At 38.6% G+C, this 27,715-nt stretch overlaps 1 protein-coding gene and 1 long non-coding RNA gene across 2 annotated transcripts in view; both read left to right on the top strand.

Annotated features, from left to right (window-relative positions):
* The window catches only part of LOC134805068 (peroxidase-like), a 102,664-nt gene extending 75,301 nt beyond the window's left edge, over positions 1–27,363 (top strand). Inside the window, exons 8-15 of the mRNA XM_063778355.1 lie at positions 1,349–1,547; positions 5,584–5,781; positions 7,055–7,205; positions 8,587–8,763; positions 12,304–12,454; positions 14,716–14,917; positions 24,479–24,587; positions 27,183–27,363. Coding sequence (XP_063634425.1) covers positions 1,349–1,547; positions 5,584–5,781; positions 7,055–7,205; positions 8,587–8,763; positions 12,304–12,454; positions 14,716–14,917; positions 24,479–24,587; positions 27,183–27,261 — 1,266 coding nt within the window. The 3' untranslated portion in view covers positions 27,262–27,363. The remainder of the gene's footprint in view (positions 1–1,348; positions 1,548–5,583; positions 5,782–7,054; positions 7,206–8,586; positions 8,764–12,303; positions 12,455–14,715; positions 14,918–24,478; positions 24,588–27,182) is intronic.
* Positions 3,532–5,029, top strand: LOC134805544 (uncharacterized). The gene is made up of 2 exons (XR_010146318.1): positions 3,532–3,715; positions 4,843–5,029. It is a non-coding gene; the product is annotated as an uncharacterized LOC134805544 (long non-coding RNA).
* Positions 27,364–27,715: the final 352 nt, after the last annotated feature.

Here is a 27,715-nt window from a genome sequence, read left to right as displayed (position 1 = left end):
TTCAAATCCTTTTTCATCAATGAATTCATGAACTTGGAATACTCTATTCATAATATAAATTTCCATTGTGAAACTCTTACCTATCTACGACTATTATCACTATTATCAGATTTCTAATAATGACAGAGTTACAAATACGGGCGCATATTATAATTGCGCGGTTCATTAATGAATGTTCCTTAATGAATTCTAACTATTCCTGTACCTGTGTGAGGAGTAACTAATGACAGACTAGATTAGAGCCGACTTGTTTTACAAATAATATATTATATTTACAAATTTGGACTCCAAAACCTCTTGCATTGAATTGAATCTTGTCTTGAATAACAAATACAAACGAAATATACATATACATGAATAACATCTCCTTTTGGGTTTAACTTTGCTTTCACTTGTAGGTACAGCGGTTTCTAAAACTTCGTAACTCATTTAAAATATTTAGCAAATCCGATTATAAGCGGATTTACTGTTGTTATCCTTAACGAAGCCGTATGATTTTTCCAGATTTTCATACTCAGGTTCAACCTAAATAAGTACTTTTGTTTGTTGAAAAGTTGGATAGATCTAAATAGGTACTTTATCTAGGTAGGTAATTTATTTATTGATTTATTAATAAGACAGAGTTGAACCTCCAAATGACGTAGGTATGTAGGTGTAAGTACTCACTCGTATGGCTGCCACCTTACTCTGGTCTAATTTGCTATGAATATAAAGGATGACTCACGTTAGACCGGGCCGTGTCCGGGCCGGGGCTTCCGGCGCATCCTTTTCTATGGGATGCATCACGTGATCGCCTGTCATGTCATAGAAAAGTAAGCGCCGGAAGTTCCGGCCCGGTCTAACATGAGTCATCCTTAAAAGTACATCACCGTCGAAGTGCGAATGCTCTTGAATATATTCGACGTAATTCTCGAAATCAATCAAAATACATTTCACCCCAACATTAAAAATCTTTTAACATAAAAATGTCACATTAGGTAATTACTTCAAATAAATACTTATTCTGTAAGTAGCCATACAAAAATGTGAATTACCACTTTATATATACCTAATTTACCTAAGAATCCATGCCAAGTTTAATCTAATTACCGCGGTGCGTTGCGTGTCAATTAAGTTTACAGGCAAATACTCGTATAATTTTAGTCTTAGTTTTTTGTATATTCAAGTATTGCATTTTTTCAGCTTCAGATCTTATTATTCTGAAACTTTGTTGCATTTATTTATAAGTAGCTATTAGTACACTTAAGGGCAGCATAACAACAGAATATATGTCCACTATTGTATGTATATAATATATTGGTTCAATAACCATACACATACTTACTGTATTTTTTGTTTAATTATATAGTTGTCAGTAGTCACCTCGTACATGGATCTGTCGCAAGTATACGGCAGCAGCATCGGACAAGCAGCGCCGCTGCGGGAGTACCGCGGTGGACGCATGGCGACGGTGCGGCGAGGAGGCCGCGATTACCCCCCGCAGGACCCCAACGTGACGGAAACCTGCGAGTCCGCACAGTCGCCCAACGAGCCCTGCTACTTGGCAGGTATGTGGGACCGGGGACGATAGTACATGAGTACCACGGAGGCCGCCAGTATAGTCGTTCGATTCGTAACTGGCCCAGAACGGGTAATCCTTTGTCTATTGTTAAGTAAAACCGCACGTGCCAATGATCTGCAAAAAAGGGTCGTATATATTCTAATTGGCACCTGAGCGCGGGCTAGTCCAACGCTCAAAAAACCAGTGTACTGTGCGCTCTCCGATAACGAGCCTTTGTTACGCATCTCGATGACACATTTTAGACTGGTTCTGTAGCGCTCGACTCGACGGCACTCAGTAATTACTTATTCTGTGGTAGACACACACGAAGTGGCAAATTATTTTTCCATTTTTTCATTTTGCAATTTTATTGCAATATCCATAGTAGTTGTAATTCAATAACCCGTTAAAGTGACCGATGCAGGTAGTAGCACGCGCCGTTTTCCTTAACAATAGACAAATGATTTGTCGTTCGGGGCCAGTTACGAATCGAACGACTATACCCCCCGCAGGACCCCGATGTCACAATCGCGTGCCAGTTTGCGCAGTCGCCCAACGAGCCCTGTTACTTGGCAGGTATATGGGGGCGTTAAGTGTACCTCGGAGGCTGCGGCTATCTTTCCCAGGAACTTGGTTAACCTTATAAACTGAAATAACCTTGGCCGCCTAGTATTGGTTAACCTTTTTTCAACTTATATGTTTGATTTGTACTACTTAGGATAAGGATAGCTTGATACAGATCTTTTGTGAATTACAACTTACAGTGGGATACAATTTTGTCAGTCACGACTTTTGCCCTCAGCTGATTAGAGCGCCAAATTAAAACACTATCTATTCTTATAGCTCCTGTATTTGCGAGCCTCCTGACTGAAAGTATGATAATGATGAATGAATAAAACATAAATAAAAATTTGATCCAAGCTGGTGCCCAAGCAAGAGCAAACTGGGCATCTTCGGAGGATGCCTTCACTTGCGGAGGGATTCTTGTAGATTAAATATTTTTTTCTCAAAAGTGTTTTAGAAATTATAAGTGTAAATAGTAGTATCATAAAAACTTTATGTAAAAATTGTGTAGACTTATTTACTTGCAAGAAATAAAAGGCTTTTTTTAAATTTAAATTCTGGATCCAAATGGTGCCCGAATAACTGAGTTGAACGAGCGACAAATTAGCAATTTCAGGTTAAAACTTTGTTCAATTAGGTAATCAGTTTGAATTAAAATAATAAAAGAAGCCCATTGTTATTTCAATATAGTAGATAGGTATTTAAATACCTAAACCATATTATATAATTTATACCTACAAAATAACTCTTTGAAAAGGATAATAACTTCGACTTAATCGAACGAGCGAGCGAAGCGAAGCGAAGTTCTTACATTCGACTTGGGACACGCGGCTGGCTAGCGGCACGTCCCGGCATTTCGATGTTTTTAAGCTGAACTATCAGAGGATAGTTTGATACTCAAGAACATAAGTAAATTTGTTCTAATTTAATTTAAATTAGGTGAACGTATAGTTGAGGCATCAAATTTTAGTCATTAAATTTTGAGCATGCTCGATCAAGAGGTTATTGAGCTAGAAGAACTTAAAATGCTAAAAAGCTATTTGTGAGGGGTCTTGCTATTCTGGTCATTTTATTTGCAAGAAATTTTTATGGTCGAGTTTGGTATCAAATGAAAGTGCTCGGTTTACACATTGATAATATTGTTTTTTTTTTAGATTTATAAATAATTACTCGATGTCGAAATACTTTTGATCGTTCTTATCCCAGACATAAATACACTTTTTGTGTCAAACTGTATAATCAGAATCACTGTAAAATAATGCTTATTGTGCAATCCAAGATGGCGGCCATGCACTATGTCATAAAAGTCGTCATGGATGTCGTTTTATAGGTTTTAGGGGGCCCCAATTTCGAAAATGATGATCATTTTGGAATCCAAGATGGCGGCTATGCACTATGTCATAAAAGTCGTCATGGATAACGTTTTATAGGGTCCATATTGGGTTGCATAGAAGTTTAAGTCATATCTTTGAAGCGCATAACAACTTGTGTCATAATCATCATTGCGCATACAAATGAAAAGTCATATTATATTGTGTCATACATTTTTAGCCATAATATTTGATGACATACTCAGCAGTTGTCATATATTTTTTGTGCATATAGGTTTTTGTTATAATGAATCAAAGTCATACCAGCTAAAATCATATTTATCGATACTTATAATGTTTTTACGTATAACGTTTTGTAGCATAATAATTTTCAACCATAATGGTTTACATAAATAATTTAAGAAACTAATTTTAGCCTCTCAACAACTCTTTGAAAAAACGTTTTCCCTAATCTCCGTTCAAACACTTAATTCGACGGAGCCCCGCTCACGCGGGGCTTCTATTTCTGCGTAGTTTGCCCTTCGGGCATCTAAAGAAACCTAACGAACCTAACCTATCTACTAAGATTAGTTTCTCTTGTAAAACCGTTTCAGGAGAAACGGTCCTACGGGAGGGGGCTCCTCTTCTTTGATCTCCTCTTTTATACGGTCTTTGTGTGGTTATGATTATGACTAAAGTAATATTTGCTTCATAGGTTGCTCACAACCATACATATTTACTATTCATACTTTGTAACATTTATGAAAAAAACATATTATGAGTCATAATATGTTTTTTTCATAGATGTTACAAATTAAGTCATATATTTAGTGGTCATAATTTATGACCACTAAATATATGACTTAATTTTTATGTCTATACAGGGTGATTCAGGAGACGTGAGCAGGACTAACACTGCGCATATCGTTAATTATAAGCAACTGTTTCGTATCAGTATTAGTGAGGTTAACGTTAATTTTCTAGTCATGTTGCAAAAAAAAAGTTATTAATTTTTTTACGACATGCATGGTCACCCTAAAATTAGAATACTAAACAACCGATATTCTGTGTCAAATTGAATGTCATTACTGTCATCACGGTCTGGTTACTTTTGATAACTCGTATCTCACTCAAGTTTGACAGTTTATTTTCTTCATAATCAAAATGCCATTACGGTTAAAGAGGTTTTATGTTTATTAATTAGGTCCTGTAGGGTGACCATGATTGTTGAGAATTAAATTTGCCCTCAACAAAAAGTTAAAAAATAGGAAAAAGTGTGGTTGTTTCTCCTAAATACGACGGTGATCGATCAATTACCAGTTACTGAGTGTGCAGGATTAGTCCTGCTCACGTCTCATGAATCATCCTGTATATTAATACTATGCACTGCAATACTTCGAATGAAAAACAATTATGGACATCAAGCAGATGACTTAAAATTTTATGCGAATTAAATTAATGACTATAAAAATTATGACATAACTCATTTATGACAAAACCCCAGTTATGCTCAGGAATAATTCTGACTAAAGATTTTTATGACTTACAATTTTATGCATAAAGTGTTATGACAATTAAAAATATGACAAAATTTGTTATGCGACCAGAGGGAGTCCCCGTTTTGTAGGTTTTAGGGGGGTGCAGATTTCGAAAATGATGACCATTTTGGATTCGGAGATGGCGGCCATGCAGTATGTCCTAAAAGTCGTCATGGATGTCGTTTTGTAGGTTAATAGGAGGCGCAGATTACGAAAATGATGACAATTTGGGAATACAAGATGGCGGCCATGCAATATGTCATAAAAGTCGTCATGGATGTCGTTTTATACGTTTAGGGGGGCCCCGATTTCGAAAATAATGACCATTTAAGAATCCAAAATGGCGGCCATGCAATATGTCATAAAAGTCATCATGGATGTCGTTTTATAGGTTTTAGGGGGCGCATATTTCGAAAATGATGACCATTTTGGATTCCGAAATGGCGGCCATGCACAATGTCTTAAAGTCGTCATGGATGTCGTTTTATAGGTTTTAGGGGGAGCAGATTTCGAAAATGATCAATCAATTACGAAATGCCCATCTCGGACTAAGTACTGCATTCAATTGATCTTTGTGTCGAACCGCGAGTTCTCAGTTCGGGGCGAACTACTAGTAATAAATTGTTATCAGGTGACGTCCGTATGAACCAGAACCCTCAGCTGACGGTGCTGCAGATTATCTTGCTGCGCGAACACAACCGCATCGCGGACGCGCTCGCGTACCTCAACCCGCACTGGGACGACGAGACCGTGTTCCAGGAGGCCCGGCGCATCCACATCGCCGAGTACCAGCATATCAACTATTATGAATACTTGCCCATCTTTCTTGGTAAGCTTTGGCTGTCATGAGTGACACTATGCTAATCAACTATTAGATGCTTGGGTCAGAACATTGTTTTCTTATAACCTTACTTCAGCTATAATTCCAACAGATTTTTAAAATTACAGACAAGAACAATGAAAATTGAGTTGTTAAAGAATTACCAATATTCTTTGAGTCTAACGCAACTAGTAATCTGTTATAAAGACTAGAATTATAGGTGAACCAGGATCTATTGAGGGTGCGCCATGTTACGGAAATTTGTTGGTACTAATTTCTAGCAATGGCAACAATTTTAATAATAGACAACATCTACCCTCTATGATAGTTGTCAATATTGACAATGTAAACATTGCTTTGTCTAGTTTCGTGTGAATTATTATTAGACTGCAATAATCATGCCGAAATTTTAAGATTTTACAGAGAAAAAAGTTGTAAATAGTGTATATAGTTATTTATTGGGAAAAAACGTGCGGGAGAGAAATTTCTTCCATTAGAAAACATAACGAAATTAGCACCTGAATTGACGGGTAAGTTTCAAACTTATGGACAAATGTCACTATAGTCAGGTCGTCACGATTTGGTTGATGTCTTGTAATAATTTGATTTGTGTATTAGGTGTATCGCATGCATCGGCATCACGGATTGCTAGCGAAGGGCGAAGGGCGGAATTAAAATTAAAAAAAAGAAAACAAAAAAAGAAAATAGATTTCGATGATTTTGATTTATGTGTCATACGTCGTAAAATTCACGAATTTTATAGCGTAAAAACCGAAGAAATATCCAAACATCAAACTTCGCACTTATTAAAGTTGTCGGAATAAAACAAAAATCATCTGCCAATTTCCATTGTCCCCACTATACAAATTGTTGCTATATAAAATTGAAAACGAGCGCCCTCTTGACAATACTCCCAAAGTTCTGGTTTACCTATACCTTATGTTGAAATGTACCGGAACTACGTTATTTAATTATTTCAAAAGCTCGTTTTAAGTATCCCTTTCGTTTCGTTCATTCTATTATATATCTAACTAGTATTCCTACTAATTATTAAAAGCTGTATTGAGTTCCTCTAATAAGTTGTGCCATACCAACGGGTGTTTCTTTAGGTATAATCCAACAATTGACTTGTTGGTACGAAATTTCATAAGGTAGATACTCTGCCACTTTTATCATTGGTATATTCATTTAAAATGTAAACATAGGTACGAAAAAACCTCGGTTAGTTTTTCTAAACGCGTGGCATTGGTTGGTATCTACGTATATGCTTTTATCTGTGCAGGCACTGAGAACATGATAAAGAACAAGCTGATCCACCCGGGCGTGCATGGCTACAAGAACGACTACAACCCCAACGTGGACCCGTCCGTCCTCGACGAGCATGCTACCGCCGCCTTCAGACATTTCCACACGCTCATCCGCGGCTTCCTTCAGTACGTACATTATACCAGCCGTGTAGTTTTCTGAAAGTAGAACGACCGAAACCGGAAAGTTTTTATCATGATATTACCTATACAAAAAACCGGCCAAGTGCGAGTCGGACTCGCGCACGAAGGGTTCCGTACCTTTACGCAAAAACGGAAAATAAACACGTTTGTCGTATGGGAGCCCCACTTAAATATTTTTTACATTCTGTTTTTAGTATTTGTTATTATAGCGGCAACAGAAATACATCATCTGTGAAAATGTCAACTGCCTAGCTAGTAGCTATCACGTTTGATGAGATACAGCCTGGTGACAGACGGACAGCGGAGTTTTAGTAATAGGGTCCCGTTTTTACCCTTTGAGTACGGAACCCTAAAAATGGAAAAAAAGCGCGAGCACTCAGTAAATCAGCCATTATAACTTAGACAATTCGTATGTACATACACAGTATAATTACAAAGTGACTAACGGCGCGATTCGGGAAATGAATTAGAGATTCACTAGTTATGAAATAGTAACGATATGTGCCGTTCCACGGCAAAAGGTACCTTATGGCGGTTGGCGTTTACGCTATTATTAACGCCGCTCCAATAATAATATTATTGCGGCCATAAGGTACCTTTTGCCGTGGAACGTCACATATCTTTACTATTTCCTATCTAGTGAATCTCTAATTCATTTCCCGAATCGCGCCGTAAGTTAAAATAAAATATGCTTGATAGATATACTTTTGATACACATACATATAATAGAAAATAAGTGAGGAGTGTATTTTTCTATGGTGTTCATTGAGAAATAAGCCCTTTTGAAAAGACACTCCTCAAGAGTTAATTTTTAGGGTTCCGTACCCAAAGGGTAAAACGGGACCCTATTACTAAGACTTCGCTGTCCGTCCGTCCGTCCGTCCGTCCGTCCGTCCGTCCGTCCGTCCGTCCGTCCGTCTGTCACCAGGCTGTATCTCACGAACCGTGATAGCTAGACAGTTGAAATTTTCACAGATGATGTATTTCTGTTGCCGCTATAACAACAAATACTAAAAACAGAATAAAATAAAGATTTAAATGGGGCTCCCATACAACAAACGTGATTTTTGACCAAAGTTAAGCAACGTCGGGAGTGGTCAGTACTTGGATGGGTGACCGTTTTTTTTTGCTTTTTTTTTTGTTTTTTTTTTATATGGTACGGAACCCTTCGTGCGCGAGTCCGACTCGCACTTGCCCGATTTTTAGATATCAATATAGATTAAAATTATTTAAAAGTGAAAAATATTTATCATAAAATATACCTGATAGGATTGTTTTCTTCAGCTTTCGAAGATGTTTTTCTTAGCATTGCCTAAGCATAAACATCTTTTCGAGCAAAGAAGTTAAATTAGTTATTATGTTGCAGGCTGATATCTGAAAACCGCAAACTACATGGTGCGGTGCGCATCAGTGACTGGTTCAATCGGCCCCTGCTTCTGGAGATCGGCAATACATTCGAGGACTTGGCTCGGGGCTTGGCAACGCAACAGGTGGATTTCAGCGACCAATTCTGGACCAGCGAGATGACACAGTTCTTGTTTAAGTGAGTGTCGAGTTTAATCAAATGTTACGACATAAATTGCATGTAAGGGTGACTTCCCTACGCTACGCCGTACCAGGCGTGGCTCACTCCGCGATTTCGTCGCTTTGCTACAGGTAGCTAAAAGTACATTCGTTCCACACCAATTTTGGTGGCTAGCCATAAGCCGCGCGTGGCGCTGTCGCCACCTAGCGGCCATACCTGTCCTGATCGTAACAGACGCGTTTTGTTAGAGAGTGAGTCTTCAGTACCTAGTACTATTATTTATTCTGTGGCCGTACTGTAAAGCTATGAGCCGTGTTGGGCAGGAATCGATGCTAGCTCCATAAAGCTTCCTACAGCAGACAGCTACCACAGGCAGCCTACTGACTATAGAGTTATCAGATTAGATTATATTTCCTATTTTACGGGACACTACATTCAAAGTTCAGGGGAATTCGATTTCCCAAATTTCAGGACCTGACCGGATTGAGAGGTTGAAAATCGGGACGTCTCCAAATATTCGGGATATCTGGTAACCCTACAGTACTACCTCCGCACTACTACCACAGATCGGATACACAACTTTCAGGGCGATGTGCATAGATAGTGCATAGATATCGCTATGCACATGCCTGTCATTTAGTCTGCATTAATAAGGAACCTATTCAAAATAGATATTAATTCAATTCAATTTATTTATTCAATAAATTCCCTAATTAATTAATGCCTGATGTGCACCTGTACGTTCTGACGCTGACGTATTCAAGCTATTTTTAATAGAATATAATGGTTTATTTCAAAATTAATTATGAAGCTCGGTGTTTCATGTTCCTTTAAAAATTACTTATTTATTCCGATTATTAACCGGTTTTACAAACCTCCGCTGCCTTATCACTCTAGAGTCCACCGATGAACAGCTGCCGGACGCTCGGACCCTGGCTAAGGTTTATAAATATTCTCAAAATTTTAGACATTCTGGTGATTTTTAGAGCACCGTACAAAACTTTGTTCACGGTGCTCTTATGGGATCACTTCGGTCTTGCAAATCGGTTAAATGCGTTTTTCTCAAAGACCGTTTGATGTAGGTACCTGAAATTTGGAATAGTTATGGCAAGTACCATCACTAACACTGTGAATAAGTCGAAACTGCTTATTTCTGATTTTAGGGGGAAATTTAGGGGGTTAGAGGGTTCGGCTGAATTTTATTTAAAAGAAAATTAGAGAAGATGAGTAGTTATTAATTTCGTTTAGTAGTACCACTGTATATATATTGTAAGTAGGTAATTGAATAACTCATAAGTACCCGCTTTTGTGCAGTACTGTTTGTTACTCCTATCGCTTTCAAATAAACTGAATGCCCCCAAAGGCGCTTAGCGAGGTTCTAACCGATAATTCAATTACCCCTTTATCTTATCGCCGGTTGAGAATTCGTTTGTGCCATATCCATTTTTGGCAAAATCGATTTTTAATAATTTCTAAAATAACAAAAAATATGCTATAATTGACAGTGTAATATGGCGATTGTCCACTTTTAGTGTTTAGCAGTAACGCTTTGGTTTACTGCGACATAAACGCGTATTGCTTGTGTCAGCGCAACCTAACGTGTATATATAGGCAGGCATTTAGAGAATATACGTTCTTATACTATCACACATAAGGTGTTTGACTTCTACTCCCATCACCCGCTCGAAACCATAAACAACAAGTACTATATCTTGTTATTTGAACAGTAATCGGTTTTTGAAAAAAACTATTTTTGAAAAATGTTGTGTCATATCCGCATTTTGCTATAGGATAATTACACTCTTTTAATAGAAAATTATCACAAAAGTGTGACATATCCAAAACGTTTGTGTCATATCATACATTATACGTTTAACATTTACTCATCAAAAACGGATTATGGCAATACTAAAAATGCTTTTATTTTATGATTACCACTATATTTACAAAATTTGTATGGTACTATAATTAGTAAACATATGTGTATAAATGATAAATAAGTTCAATATTTCCTAAATAAAAAACTTATCGAAAAAAAAATTTTTTTTGCTTCTTTTCGCTCTCCTGCAAACCAATGTAAGTGGCGTATGGCACAAACGTATTCTCACCCGACGTTAGATATGTCTGAGCATTCCGCAATACGAGCCCGACCTAGTAAAAAAGTTGCCGATCAATTTTTGATATCTTCTCCGTTCCTCAATAACTCAACTAATTGGAAACATGCCCTGAAAACTTTTAATTATACACTCGCCAAATTAAAGGGCTTTCTAACCTACATTCGAAAAAAATTCGACTTGTAAAGTTTTAATTGGGCCACAACTGTTAGGCAAGGGCCTTTCTACCCATCTACACATTTCTGACAAACGATCTGGCAAACACTCATCTTATAGCACGAACAATAATTATTTTGTACAGTCACCTGCAATAATTGTTACTCTTCGAAGGCCGCAAAAATATGTGACACGCTCTTATGGCTCTACAACTTTACTAAGGTCGTGTCAGATATTTTTGCTGGCTTCGTTGTGTAACATATTATTGCAGGTGACTGTACCTAATAATTTAGAGACGAGTAAATAAATCCTTGTTCCATATTTATACAACTCGACTCGTGTGAGCAGGAAACAATCGCCTGGGAGGAAAACACGAATATGTAATTAAGGTGTTATATGTACACACAGCTAAATATACGCCAAAAATGATTCTGTATTGTATTTAGAGAAGCAAATGATTCTATCCGCTGGGTTAAAATAAACATCTGCAATTTAAAGTGCTAAGTCATGGAGAGACATCGGATTTTAGGGGGTAAAATTAAATGACAGGTAGGGAGTTTCTATATCGATAAACTCAACTATCGATACTTTTCCCATGTACTAGTGATCGCTCCTAGATTAACTTGTAAAAATATAAATGTACCTACTTATAGATAAGCACGCGCAGAAGTTGTTCGCATTCGCAGAAATCTCGAAGCGTCTGGTTAACTGGTGACCGAAGAGCTGGCGGCTACCTCGCACAACGTATCAGCATTGCGATACAGCGAGGAAATGCCGCCAGCATCCTTGATACAATGCCTCAAGGGCCTATTTTATTTAGATTTAAGCAAGTTATTAATTTCCTATTACTGTATAAGTATATCTTGTTTGTAAATGAACTTATTGACAATATGACGATTGAACAAAATAACAACTTAATTTTCTTCTCCTTTATTTTAAAAGCCTTTTTAAAACTTTTATGATCATCGCGCTTTTCTTAAAGTGTATATTTCCGAATCACCATACCGTTATGCTATTTCTGTTTTGCTCCACTATTAATTTACCTTATAAGTAGATATTCATATTTTTTTCATAATGCAATGGTACTTATAATGTACAGTGTTATTCTTCATATAATATACTGTTGTGTTTCATATGATGATGGACATGGTGTGATAAAACTATGCAGTAATAGGATACCCGAAAACAGAAAACAGTAGGAATTTGAAAATAGTGTGTAGCTGTGTACCTTATTGCTTTGGCAACTGTGATCGGGATGCATGAATTAAATTTGAAAAATGTTTGCCAGACGGAACAACACTGTCGGAGGCGATTTGCGTGCGACCGATATCCAGCGAGGCCGCGACCACGGGCTGGCCAACTACGCGGCGACGCGCGCCGCGTGCGGCCTGCCCGTGCCCGCCACCTTCCACGACATGACCGACTACATATCCCCAGAGGTGAGACGCTACTATTTTTAATACTACGTCTGTGGCAAACAAGCATACGGCCCACCTGATTGCAAGCGGTCACCGTAGTCTATGGTAGCCTGCAACCCCAAACTATTTAGCGGAGTGTTAACCCCGCACCCTCGTTGAGCTCTGGCAACCTTTCTTGCAGCAAAACATTACAAATATCCCCGTTTTATTTGCTGAAACATTTGAATGTTTGTGAAATGATCAGGCCAATTTGAACGTACACTGACATTAAAATGTCATCCAAATTATGTCATTTAACAATAATGCATTTCGCTTATACCTGTGTATTGGCGCGAGCGTGATGCACGATAATTAAATTAAGTACATCATTCAGATATCATTCTGATCTCAGGGTGTGTTCGAATCGGCCTCAAAATTTGAGTTGCAAAATGCATGTATCAAACTGCTGTCATTCAATAAACAAATTTACAATTTGTGAGTATGGCAATTTTGACAGCTCTCATTAGATTGCATCTATCGGCACTATATTTACGTGTCTCTCCCTTACGTTTTAAGATATATTATCTATTTTGATTTTTATTTTTAAGTCTGTAGTCCCAAATATAGTTTAAATGAAGCGTAAAAACATTGGCATTTACTGTAATACACCTGCAAAGGATACTAAGGATACTTTTATGCTTTCGACATGTTTAACGAAATACTGCAAGTGGTTTCAACATAATTAATGAATTTAAACAATTTTTTCCACAATCATGGACAGTATGGTGCCAATTTATTTATTTTAGGATAGATCGAAATTATTAAAACATTAAACTTAAGCATTATGTTAAATACTTATTTTACAGGGTTCGTGTACAAGGCAAGCTTGTACACGACTAAAAACTTTGGCCATTGGGAATAGATAATTCAATGAACTGAAGACGCAAAGAATTATATACTTTAATATAGTACATATATAGGTACATACATAGGTACATATATTATACAATAAATAAATGCAAGTTAATACAGCGAGAGGTAATGACTTTTTAAAAAAGTTTTGAAAATGGGAAGGGATTTGACACGTCTAAAGTCTAAATGTCTGTAATTTACTACTTATATAGTGAAATAAATATAGTTTAAATCTATGTTCAAGGAACCCAGATTTCGTCGTTTTTGTAATAATCGAGTAGAAATTGATTTGAAAATCTTTTTTTTTCTAAATGTAATATAATTTATTTTAAATACAGTCAAATACAAAGAAAGAAATAAACAAACATAATGAAACTTAAAAATCTACAGATAAAAAAATTGGTCTAGATCGCCGTCAATGGGCAAGGTGCCCAGAAGGCTGGCCGTATTTCCCCGCTGTATGGCTATACTAATGCGCTGGGCGAAATAGTGGCCAGCCCTCTGGTCACCAGCCCTTTGAAAATCTTGTTGAAATGAATTTGATCGTCACTTTGAACACGTTTAGCCAATAGAAGGCACCGAGTCGGGAGCAGTCTGCCGTAAACGTGTACAGAATCATTTGCAGATTCCCATTTCTGAATAATTTTACATTTTATACATTTTCAATTGAGGGGCTGAGCTTGTTTGAAGTTACACGGGTAAATGGCCTTCACTTCTTAAACTTTATTTCTGAAATCCTACGTGGCAATGTACCCTAGTTAAAAAAAACCGGACAAGTGCGAGTCGGACTGGTCCACCGAGGGTTCCGTACTTTTTAGTATTTGTTGTTATAGCGGCAACAGAAATACAACATCAGATCTGTTCTATCACGGTTCGTGAGATACAGCCTGGTGACAGACGGACGGACGGACGGACGGACGGACAGCGGAGTCTTAGAATAGGGTCCCGTTTTACCCTTTGGGTACGGAACCCTAAAAATGACAACAACAGACTATGTACTTATGTACCTACCTACCAAATTAAACAAAATTATGTTCCAATCTCCTATTAATTTGGATTAAACACGAGGATCTAAATCTTCAAAAGCGGCAGAAAAACGAAAAAAAAATCTGAAGCTATAATTCAGGCAAAATCGAGTTACGTGCGTTCGATAAAATCAGCACTTTTGTTTCATCAAAGGCAGGCGTCTCGACAATGTAAAGGCCTTGATTTGCGTTGACAGGTAGATATTAACAATCGACATCCAAACTAATTTACAAGTAAGTAGGATGTTGAGCACAACATGCCAGCAGGCACTAAACGATTATTGTGAATATGTGAAGTACATGTATTGATTTTGTAATACTATGCTATGGAATAACTTCAATCTAAAATTGCGTTTTCCTGTTCAGAACGTGCGAGTGCTAGAGCAGCTGTACGCGAGCCCCGAGGACATGGACGTGGTGGTGGCGGGCTCCCTGGAGCGCAACGTGCCGGGCGCGCAGGCCGGCCCCACGTTCCTCTGCATCCTCACCGAGCAGTTCTACCGCACGCGCGTCGGCGACCGCTTCTTCTACGAGAACGGCGCTGACCACGTCACCGCCTTCACGCCAAGTAAGCACGAACATAGAAACTGCACCACATAGAATATTAATAGCTCTGTGACAATGTACCTTTACAGAGTTTGAAATCTAATTTACTGTACGACTCAACGTAAGTGTTGCCTCCCACGCAAGGTCACGGTCGTCACGTCGCAATTTCTCGCTAGCTTATGCCTTCTCCGAATTCACTCAGATATTTTTCACAAAATATTACCAGCGATAGTTAGAACTTGAACTAAGTAAATCAAATAAATATACGTGACATTTAAACAGATCTTTGCTTTGAGATAATATATACTTAGAAATCAGATAAAAACTTATTTAAAAGTGCAAAATTGCTGTTGGAAACTTTAAATCCAGTTGTCTTAAAGTACTTTCTTTGATAGGCAGTAAATGAAATAATATCTATCTCGGACCTCGGTGCCTTGACGTTGATCAAATTAAAACAAAAGATTCAATTATAGGCGGCCAACAACGGGTTTCAGAACAATTTATACTAAGTAGTCGATTCCATCCCTGATTGTCCAATATTACCGAATTCACAATATGACATCTCGGTACAAAATTGCATTAGCACTTCTTAATAGAAATTGTAGTTAGTTAATACCCACTGATTATGTACCTATGTCAGGTACATACTTAAACACGTTATAATTATATGTAACATTTTACTCTATCCATAACAACTAATGGATAATCTTTTTTTCTAATAATGAACAGATAAAAAGTGTATAACATAAGTAGGTGTATTATGATAGTATACCCATGGTATGGATATAGATCCATATTATATGTATACACTATTTGTATATAGTATGACTTCATTTAAACTTAATCGCCGCTGAAACCTATAGAAAGTTCGGTCAGTGGAAAATACGAACAGATTCGATTGTAGTCACAGTATAAGTACTCGTAGCAATATACAACGTACTATCGTCCGGGATAAAATGTTTCAATTCCTGAAATCTCCTTATTTTTATTGCATTTTGTGATGGATATAAAAGCAAGTAAATTGCACGGAATAAAAGTGTCATCAGCTGGATATAATTATGAAAAGTGCTTTGATAAGATTAATAATTGAAGTGGTTACGAGAATTTATCTCTTTGGCAAAGTACTTCAGCCGGCTCGGAATAATATAAAAAAGAGAAGAAAAGAAAATAAGGACAAATTAAGCCCGGACCTTACTGGCCAATGATTTTGGTACCAACTTGAATACTATTTACATGAAATCGCAGCTCCTCTACTAAAAATAAGCCCCAACATAATAAATATACCTACGGAATTAAAAGGGGTGAAAAGGATAACAAAACCTATTTCGCGGATAGTTAAGTAACATCGACCCTTCTTAGAAGTGAACGAAGTGATCTTAATTCGCGCCGTCGACCACGTTATCGTTATGAACCTTGTAATCCTTTCCCTACAAATTATTTCTTCTTTATTAATAACGCCTCCGTTACATTCAAAACAAAAAAACGTTTACATTCAAGGCCAATGATTTGTAATATATACATTTTAACCTTATCTCATTGTAATAAGATGAAAACGTGTACCTATACATAGATGTTTATGATTTATGACCGTGACGTTACCGAAAATGTTCATTAATATATTTTTCATATCTCATGCTCTGAAAGTGGGTCGTTGTTGTTCTAAAAGGTGCGCAGAAAGTGATACGTTTATGCTCTAGCGCAGAAAAGTGGTGTACTCCCTGCGTCCCCGTCCCACGAACAACTGGGTGGAAACAAAATGGAAAAATAGTGTCTTTATTTCCTCGCCTGTAACAATTGGTAATTGTTTAATTTTACTAATCCCACGTTGATCCTTTTTTTTATAAAAAACGATGAAAGTAAATTGTTAAAAACAAATTATTCTTAATTTCTTTCGTTGAATTCTATTTACTCGATTTCATAAGACTCGAACCAAAAGGAATACACCATAAATATTTTTTTAAACCTTACACTTGCGTAAATGAGCAAAGGCAGAATCTTATACAGCCACAGTTAAACGTTTGTACGATATTAAATTGGTTTTTAAAGTTATTTAGCACTATATTCATAAAAATAAAATAAAATACAAGATAAAAATTTCTTATATTATTAATTACATTGTTATTTAATATTTAAAATACTTTTATTATGTTATTGCGTGGTGCGGCGTACCAAGGTCGCGGTGCGGTCCGGTAGTCTGTGGCGGCTTTTAGAACGAAAAAGTATAAAATTAAAAAGTATGAGGCAATCCCGCTGATTTTCACCCTATAATGAACAAATCATTTTAAAATTACTGCAGTTTGTTAAAAAATGTGTGTTTTCGTAAATATTGCAATCTGAATGATTTTCGCTAGGGTTTATTAATCTTCACACATGTAAAGTCTCCGATTGCAAGTAAGTCCTAAGGAAAAAAATCATGGCCGTAGGTATATTGGGTACTTCAATTACTGATTTTGCGAAATTGCCTTGTCTTGTTTGGTTTCCTCGCATTCGATATGAAAAGTAGAGTGTTTAACTCGGGTGAAAGGCACCATTTCCGTCTCGGACTATTGGCGCTCTCACTGCGTTCGAGCGCCAAACTACCTCGACAGAAATGGGTGCCTTTCAACCCTTGGTTAACAATCTACTATTATTACCTATGAAGGCTTTGCAATCAATTTAGACAGATTGGCGGTTACACGAAAATGTTAATAAAATTGGAAAACCGAAGTATCTACTCAGTATCTTACCTTTGTTTTATAATACTCTAATATTTTATTAGTAGCTATTATAACCGCTATAACAAATTAAGATTAATTAATAATTCTTAGTACCTAATGATTAATGATAACAAATGAGGTAGGTTAGTTTAAATTAATCTTTTAATAAAAGACATAATTATTTCCACCGTCCTCCTAGAACCTTCTTGGACTGAAAAAGGGACAGAAGTTGGCGACATTACCATAAGGCTAGTTTGCTAGCTAGTTTTATGTTAAAATACTATGTCATGGCCTCATGGCCTGGTGATTCGAAAAAGGGTATTATAGACTTCGGTACTTCACTCAAACAACGGGCACCTTTTTTTTATTAAAACGGTTTTACCTACTTGTTATTCTTATCATAGAAATGTTATCTTTGCCAAAAAAAAACAAGAGTTCCGCGATATATGAAAAATAAAATGACGATGCTTTTATAGTCTCTTGCTTAGAAACCAATTTTTAGACTTCTGATACGAAATTTGTTAAAGTCATGTCATACTCGTAATAGTTGTCAAAAGGAGATCACCGATTTTGCTTAGCGATTGTGCCCGCTCCATGAAATCGAACATATAGGTGTAATAATATATATACATATACTCGTAGGTACACAAATCATTTGGAGATTATATAAAAATTTTACCTTCCAATAAAATTGATATTATGTTTCCTGAGACGTCCGAGGTGTTTATTGAGAGAGTTACGCCGCAGTCGGCCGATAGATGCCGCTAGCGTCTATGTAGTCGCTCCGCCTGACGCCGTGACGTAGATTCCGCTTCCCCACCTGCAATCAGAGCTGCACGCGCGCCTCGCTTCGCCGCCATTACATTGTTGAGGAGAAGTACCGTCGGTATAAAACGGGCTACCAGGAAGACATTACTTTCACCTCGGACGTCTCAGGAAACATAATATCAATTTTATTGGAAGGTAAAATTTTTATATTATGTGTTCCGTTCTACGTCCGAGGTGTTTATTGAGACCTGTTTATTATCTCCTGGTGGCGAATCAGCGGGCGCGCGAGCGATAGGGCTACACTTACTGGCTAGGAAAATAATACATACGCATAGTATTTGTAACATACATATGTAATCGCAGTAACTCAATATAATTATGTATTATAGGTAATTGGTAAATAATGTAACCCTAGGTTAGAATCAAACTTTAAATAAATTTGACAGAGACTTCTCAGTTGAGTTCGCGTCCGATCCGCGGATATCCCGATGGTAGAAACGTCTAAAGGTAGATTCGTTTTGCCAATTAGCTTTAGCTAAAATATCATTGATTGGATATTTTTCCAGCCAGTTTAAGGATGATACCGCGGATCGAAAGCTACCCGGAGTTGATTCAATACCAGCCTCTGCTAAGAGACGTTTAAGCCAACCTCCAATCATCGTGGGCGAGGCAGGCTTGGATGGGGCTCTGGTTGATACAAATAAGTTAGAGCAGTGTTCCCTGACATTTTCTGTAATTTTAATAAGTTGACGTATCCAGAATACTGGGCTTATATTCTGTTCCGGTGCTTCTAGTAGAGTCCAGTCAGACTGTTGATAAGACCCATTATCAGATTTAGAGCCGAATTTTGGACGCCAAATATCCACGCCAGGTCGTAGTGCCAGTAGTTGCTGAATGCGTCGTGATAGCAGGCGTTCGAGTCGAGCGAATCGATTGAAACATACCGTGGCACGACGTGAGCGCTCTCGGAGGCGAAGAGGTCGATGGACGGGGTACCCCAGCGCGCGAAGATTTTCTCCGTGGCTTCTGGGCGCAGGTGCCATTCGGTTACGAAGTGTCCCCTTGACAGTCCGTCGGCCTCGGGGTTGTACCGACCTGGTAGGTAGTAAGGGGCCAGATTGACCCGTAGGCGGTCCGCTAGCGTTAGAAGTTTTCGCGTCAGCTGTAGGAGAGGAAGAGACTTGGTCCCGCCTTCGTTTTTTATGTATGCTACAACGGTCCGGTTGTCCGTCTGTAGCACCACCCGGGAATTCCTTAAGCTTTGGCTTTCTATTGACAGCGCAGCGAATACTGCGTATAGCTCTTTGAGGTTGCTGTGCCAATTCTTCTGTTGGTGGCTCCACGGACCGCATAACGGCTTTCCGTTGACGACTGCTCCCCACTGGTGGTCCGATGCGTCCGTGACTATAAAGTTCGTCGTTCTTACCTCCTCGTGAATGTGGGTCTGTTGAGTTGCGTTGTCGATCCACCATTGGAGATCCTGCCGAACTGCAGGCGGAAGACGAGGAGGGAGGTGACACGGGGCTTTCCGTAGCTGTCCGAGATATTGTTGGAGACTGCGACAGTGTAGCCTTCCTCTGCGGACCACGAAGTTCGCGAAGTTGAGACGGCCCAGGATACGTTGGGTCTTCTTCACCGTGAGCGACTCGGCAGCAAGACAGGTCTGCAGGTCGCGACGCAGAGCGCTTACTTTCTTTGCTGGCAGAGACCGGGAGTTGAATCGCGTGTTCCACGTGATGCCTAGGAACTCTATGATCTGAGTGGGTATCATGACGGACTTCTGGTAATTTATTTGCCAGCCCAAATTTATTAGGGTTGATTTGGCAATCAATACCTGCTCTAGAAGGGATTTCTTCGACTGGTTCGCTATTAGGAAATCGTCTAGGTAGACTACTACGCGAAGGCCACACGATCTCAGGAAGTGCGCTATCCAATTTGATAAGGTCGCGAATATTTTCGGAGCTACAGATATTCCGAACGGGAGACATGTCATCTGCATCAGCCGACCTTGATAGCTTATCCGAAGGAAGCATCTGTGTTGATCTAGAATAGGGACATGGTAGTATGCTTGGTTCAAGTCGAATTTGGCTAACCAGTCTCCGGTTTGTAGAAAGTTGTGCATGTGACAATGATTGAATAGTCTGAAGTGGGACGTTCTCATATACTGGTTCAGGGATTTTAGATTGAAAATAGTTCTTACTTTTCCGTTGCTCTTCCGCAGCAGGAAGTGGGGTGAAATGTAGCTGGGGGTGAGCGGAGCATGCTCTAGGACTCCCTCCCGGGTCATGTTTTCTATCTCTTCTGTCATTTGAGGAGATTCCGGAGTGCGAAACTTGTGAAGGACATCTAGTGTAGGTAAAATCAACGGGGGTTTTTTGATAAATGGGATTCGTACCGATGAAATCAAATCTAGAATTATATTCGGAGCTTTTAATTTTTTCCAACTGTTTCGGAAGTGTTGCAAACAACCAGCTGAAAATTCTCGGAAGTCATCTCCTGCGACGAGTGTCGCGGCGTCTCGAGCTATCTCCTCCCGACCCCTTCCTTTTAGACCCGGAGTCTCGAGCTTTTTTATGCGCGGCGGGCTTTTTGTCCGATTTTTGTTTATTAGCAGTGCGGCGAAAGGCCTTGTCTTTGGGGGACGGAGCCTGAGCAGGGGAGCGCTGGCGAGCGCAGGAGTTATGCGAGGGTTGTTTTCCCACCTTATCGATGCCACCGATCTTCTGCACGTATGCTGACAGTTTCTCCGGATTGAAGATGTATTCGTATGTAGGAGGGATCTTGTCTATGTCTTCTCTTACGTATTTATCCTTGATCGATCGCAGTAAATCAAACCTTCGCTCCGCTATGGCTTCGGCTCGCTTCCCGGAGACTATTTGTAAGATATCGTGAGAGATTACCTTGTAATTTGATTCATTGTCGAATAGGTCTTTGAGTTTATTATAGAGTGCGCCAGGCGATCCAGATTCCGGCGTGCCAGACCACTCGATTAAATTTTGTAGAGCCTCGTTGAGCGCTTCATTTTGCGCGATTACCGCATTGGAGAGCGCCGCGAAGCTTCGCTCCGATTGGGTTGCACGCGAGCCTCGCGAAGTCGAGGGACCCTCAAATCGACGCAGCTCCTCGTTGATCAGCACCTCGGTGAAGCCCGGGGACGCTATGTACTTCTTCTGAGTGTCCGCGTAACGTACCGCTTTCCATTCTGGGCAGTCGAGGCGCGATAGAGCACAGCTCCTCGCGAGCCGTTCCGCATTCGCCTTGGCAACGAGGGGCTCCTTGATCGAGACCGAGAGATCAGCGATCTGCTCGTGTTGTGTCGCAGCTACCGGCACGGGCGCGCGCGCGCCAATCGGGACCACGCGGACCGGGAGCGCCGGCAGCGTGCCGCGCGGGACCGCGGCCGGCGGCGGCGCGGAGGACAGGATCAGCGTAGTCGCCGGCGTCGTCATGGTGGACGGTAGCATATAAGTCAGCGGCGGCGTAGCCGCGGACTGAGCGTGGGTAGGTGGCGCCATCGTAGCGGTAGACACCGTCGCGGCTGGCGGTGCCGTCGTGGCGGCCGTCACCGTCGTGGGAGGCGCCGGGCCCGACGCGGCCGGCGTCGGCAGCGCCACGGGCGGGGGCGGTATTCCTTTACTAGACTCGAACACTTGGGTGGCTAAAATGTCATTGAGCTGGCTCACCAGTTGGTTCGAAAGGAATTCAAACCTCCTTTCCAGTCCCGAAGTCGTTGACCGCCGCGAAGCGCTGCTGGGAGCGCGGCTCCGCTCGCGCCGCCGCGCGGGCTCCGACGCCCGCGTGCTGGAGCGCCAGCTCCGGCTGCGCGCACGTCGGTAGTCCTCCGAGCTGGACCCCGAGCGCCGCGCTCGCTGCTGCCGGCACGATGACCTCGAAGCGCGATCTCTCTCCTCGGACGCGGAGCGACTTGCGTTACCGCTCATCATGAAAATATTTAACTGTATTAGAAAACACTAGTTAAAAACTGGCGCATTTCCTACTTTAATCTCGGAAATGCGAATAGATTTACGTAAAAACTGACTAACGGTAACAATTTAAGCAGTCATGGAAAATTTCGTAAAAAAAGTGGGTAGATTTGAAAAACGTTGTTCAAAGTTTCCGTTCGCAAGATCGCTAAAAGGACTAAAAGGAGCCTCTGGCGAAATAAAACATATTTAGAACGAACAAGTTTAGGATCGGAAATTTTTTAACTAAGGTAAAGGGCCCCTGTTTCGGCAGGTTAAGGCTCTTGAGAGTGAGTTGAGAGTTTGTATATTTTTTTAAATATTACTAAGCATATCATTACCTTGAAAGCTTTTGAATAAGTTATATTAGTTCTTTGTTGATAATTTAATGTATAAACTGTAGGGTTTTAGTTGAAACTTTATTTTATATGAATTTTGTCGTGAACCTCTTATTTGGCTCCCATTTCGTGATACAAATTTAGGTCAGCTCCTAAGTTCGTGAATTCGTGTCCCCTGTTTCGGCATAAAGTTTTCTTAGAGTAATTGGTGATAATTTGCTGATAATCATTTATATTTAACGGTCTTACCTACTTACGAATAATTGTATGGTCAAATTAAAAATAATATTAAAAAAAAAAAATTGAGAGCTAGCTTAAAGTTTTTTGTACTCGTCGTCTTTAATGGTTGAATTAAGACTTTGTAAACCATATGGGTACTTTAATACGTGATTAAGAGCCAAACTATTTAAATAAATAAAATAAAAATTACAAATTACAATAAATTAAAAAATAAAAATTATTTACAAAAAATAATTTACTATCTTATACGTTAAATATAAACATACACAAAAATAAATCAAATAAATTGAATAATAAATAAAATTGTGCTAGTAGTTAATATGAGAATATACGTGGAATATACCTTAAAATTTTTAACTCGGGTCACATTCAAACTCGTTTTATGAGAATTCTAGTGAAAAAAACATATACCGAATTTCGCTCATACGAAACTTCATGAAATACATTAATTGTTTACTAATTAATTTTTTTAATTATCTTCGTTGTTATATTTAAAAACAAGCACTCAAAATGTATCTAGAAAATCCTTGATTCGTTAGTGGCACGAAATAGGAGACACACGAAAAATAAAATGACCGCTATTTCGTGAGTCGATTTATTGCAATTTTAAGTTATTTCTACGCATATATTCAATCTTTTTTCTTATCAAATCAATTACTAAGGAACCCACAGAAACACTCCCAGAAACTTTTATTCGAATGGGTTTAGCTTTTCCTTCCTATAAGCTTAACAAGTGAGAGCGCGCACCTTACGCCTAAAAAAAGTGCACGCATACAACACAGCTGTTCGCGGCCCTCTGACAGTTTCGACCGTCGTATTACTCTCAGTTTAATTACTAAAATATTGGTTATTACTTTATTGAAGAGATTAAATAATACAGATTTTTTTCATATGTATAATTAGAATAAAAAATAATTGAATTCCTTATTATTTGCTCCAGAAACAAAACTAACGAAATAACGTACTAACACGAACTTGGGGCCGTTTACCTTAAATGTTTATAAAATTTAACGAATCCGAACGTTGTAGGCCACTTTAGATAAACGAATAACTTGAACGGAAGTTCTAATAACCACTATAGATAGATAGAAATTAAATGAATTAACTTTTCACGTAACCATGCTGCAAAAAATACCAACGAAATATACGGACCTTCGGCTAAGACGGTCGACGCAACAATGTAATGGCGGCGAAGCGAGGCGCGCGTGCAGCTCTGTTTGCAGGTGGGGAAGCGGAATCTACGTCACGGCGTCAGGCGGAGCGACTACATAGACGCTAGCGGCATCTATCGGCCGACTGCGGCGTAACTCTCTCAATAAACACCTCGGACGTAGAACGGAACACATAATAAATATTATGATCGCGAAAAAAGAATCAATAAAGGGAATTTAGAGAAATCCTACAATGAAAACTTGAACCTGACAAAAAAAACTTTTATAAATATAAATAGGTTAAAGCGTATACCTAATACTTACTATTCATACTTGCACGCGTCCACACCATAACCTCTGTCTTTTAGGCGGCCGAATACTTGTTTGCCACCAACATAGTATTAAAAAAAATGTTTTTGCTGTAACAGGTCAGCTGGAGAGTATCCGCCGCGGCGCCTCGATGGCGCGGCTGCTGTGTGACAACGCCGACGGCATCCACATCATGCAGCCCAAGGCCTTCGAGCAGATTAGAAGCGGGTGAGTTCTACTCAAGTTTAAAATATTACTTTTTATCTCCGTTTTAAAACTCTCGGGTCTTTCGAGCCCGGTCATTTATAAGGCGTGCGTGGGGATATGGATCCAACACGTAGAGGCCGTTTGGAGAGATTTGATGTCATGTAGAACGCCTGCTGGAACCCATTCACGGGTACATTACTTTTTATTATTATCATATTCCGATCAAGCTAAGTTCACACAGACTGGACACTGCACAATGTATGGCCGCGCCATACTTCACTACTTGGCGGGTAACGAAACTTGAGTTTAATTAACCTTCTAACATTACACGTAACATAATTATATATTTTTTCGATTGCCATTCTAATTCCTTAGTTTTCCTTAGTTGAGCCCCGTTTGTGTAATACTTGTTTCGTAGCAGTTTCGATAGTTCTGTACCTATTCGGTTAGAGATGTTTAAAAGTTCAAAACAAATTCCCACAGACGTAGAACATAAATGTTTCGCTGCTGGACTTTTAAATTCAATAGAAAATTGTGGGCGTGCGTTTACAGATAATCTCAGTCCTAAAATGTTTAGATATAGGATTAAGTTTGTTGACTATATCGAACCGAACTGCTTACGAAATATAATCTTATATATTTGCCTAATACATATTTCCTCAAAATCCTCATAGTTAAAACAGGACAGCTGTTTGGACCACTTTTATATCTTATAGTGCGAGTCCCACAGCTGGGTCTCTGTGTTTTTGCTCGTTTTTATCCTAAAGGATCTAAGGCTACAAGAATTTATTAAGGTCGTACCGCCATTTTCCCGGTTTTCTTCTAAGCCAATAGTTATTCTACGTTGCTAAAACTACCATAATGACTGAAATGTTCAGTTCTATTGAGAAAAACAGAAAAAAAACATATTAGTAAAGCCGGTGATAACAACACTTTGTAAAGAATAACACAACAACACACAACAACAATTTGTTGATAACAAGAATTTGTAGGTATTTAAAGTTCGTAAAGATTCATCCGGAATACCGGGAAATTGTGTACGATTCGTAATATAGGCGGAAATCTACTCTTAAGCAGCCCCTCACGCCGATGTCATACAGTTTTCGTAGGAAAATTTAATGCTAAACTCTGTCATACTCGTAGGCTTTACTAAGGTCGAGTAGGACACCAATCGCATGTTTTTTGACATTTATAATAGAATGGAATATCATTGATGTATTTGAAGGTAGGACACAGCCTACGTATTTTCGTGGCTTTGTGATGTTGTAGGGTTTCTGGTTTCTCGACCTTTTTAGTTTCTCGAGGCACGGGAATTCCCGACCAAGATTTCTCGAGTTTCTCGAGTATCTCGAGAAATTTTGAAAGTTTCAAAAATCACCATGTTATGTTTAATTTTTTTGCTTTCATATCTGATTCATAGGAATCGTAGGTGAGATCAATAATCAAACATGGTAAATTTTTAGTTACCATAAATTGCACTTTACAATCATAAATTCAACAACGCCGTGATATGCTATAGTGTATTTCTTTAGGTATTTAACAAAATGTAATCAAACCACAATACCTATGGTATTTTATTAGGAAAGAATATTCAAGTCAATAAATTTAACTCGATGTGACAAACTTACAGAAGTTTTTCTACGAAATATTCAACGTAAAAATGAAGCTGCTAAAATTGTGATATTTTGCTACTAGGAATATATCGGAATGATTTGATTTATCAATAGTAATTTACTATATTTGTTATTACATGGACCTATAATTAGTTTTTTAGCATTAGAAATAAGATAAGCGATTTTGACGTGTCTTTTTTTTGAAGACACTTTTGAAAATTAAATCGCCGCAAATATGTAACAATTACAAATCATCCTCGATAATTTACATTATTTTGCTTTCATAAGTAACAGCCAATAATTTATTAAAAGCGTTTTTTAATAAAAATACATGTCGTGACAGTTAAAAAGTTTCAAAACATGAAAATCGCTTGAAGCCAGAACGATAGGATAGGGGACGGATCTAGGCAGTTTTTTATTTGGTTGGTTAACTACCTAATAAATGTTCTAATTACATGAAAATGTAAAAAAAAAACATTGTTTACATTTATTTAACTACCTAAATAATAACACTATAGACTCATCACGTGTTTATACGCGTGTTTTCTTTTTACTTATAATAAGATATGTTAATATTTATTTTTCGAGTTCTCGAGGCATTGAGTTTTTTTTCCGTCTCGACTTAGGAGAAATTTCTCGAGATTTCTCGCCTCGAGAATTCTCAAGCAGAAACCCTAGATGTTGTTATTTAAGTGGATAGTAGGTGGGTGTTCATCAGTATTAAATAAGGTATAAAATCACGACATTAGATATTACGAGTGTAGTTATTGTATTACCTTATCGATTATGAATATTCCAAATTATCGTAACTAAATTGACCCTATATTACATACAGATATGGTTAATTTTCATCGATGTGGTTATAATAAGATTTCACTACATTACACAGACACTACAGTATTACACAACATTATTTCTAATCTTGTAGAAATGCTTTTAAATCATCGTTACTTTGGCAAATATCGATTTTACTCATAATGATTTCACTTTTTGATTTCCGCAGAAACCCTCTAATGCCGTGCGACCACTTGCCATCTATCGATCTCTCGTTATGGAAGGATCCCACCGGATCGTTCAAATGAAAATTCGGTTGATAAATTGTGTAAGGTGAGCAACATGTAAGATTAAATATATATATATGTATGAAATACATGACAGTAGACCTCACTGAACTATTTCCTATTAGGGGCGTTGTATTTAAGAGCGCTCTTACAAGAAAAGTCGAAATAATGCAAAATTAATGATACTAGTCGACGAAATTCAGGACTTTGCGCTCATTATTAGAAACAATGAGTACTTGTTCCAGTAAAAGCGTCTTCTTATCTTTATAAATTTCGTTGTAAATATTAGAAAAAGGACTTATTAAATTAGTAATGATTTTTTTTCTGAAGGTCGTTTCCGAAAAACCCTGTGAAGCACTGAATGGCGAGCTCTTATTTGGAAATGTTGAGAATTTTACTCTGCTAAACCTGGCTATTTTGTATTACTAATACCCTGTACTTTAGGCATATCAAACTATATTTTTCCTACATACCT

The sequence above is a fragment of the Cydia splendana genome, chromosome 2 (assembly GCF_910591565.1).
Source record: "Cydia splendana chromosome 2, ilCydSple1.2, whole genome shotgun sequence".
NCBI lineage: Eukaryota > Metazoa > Arthropoda > Insecta > Lepidoptera > Tortricidae > Cydia > Cydia splendana.
The sequence above is the reverse complement of the archived record's forward strand: the minus strand, read 5'-3'. Positions and strand labels throughout refer to the sequence as shown.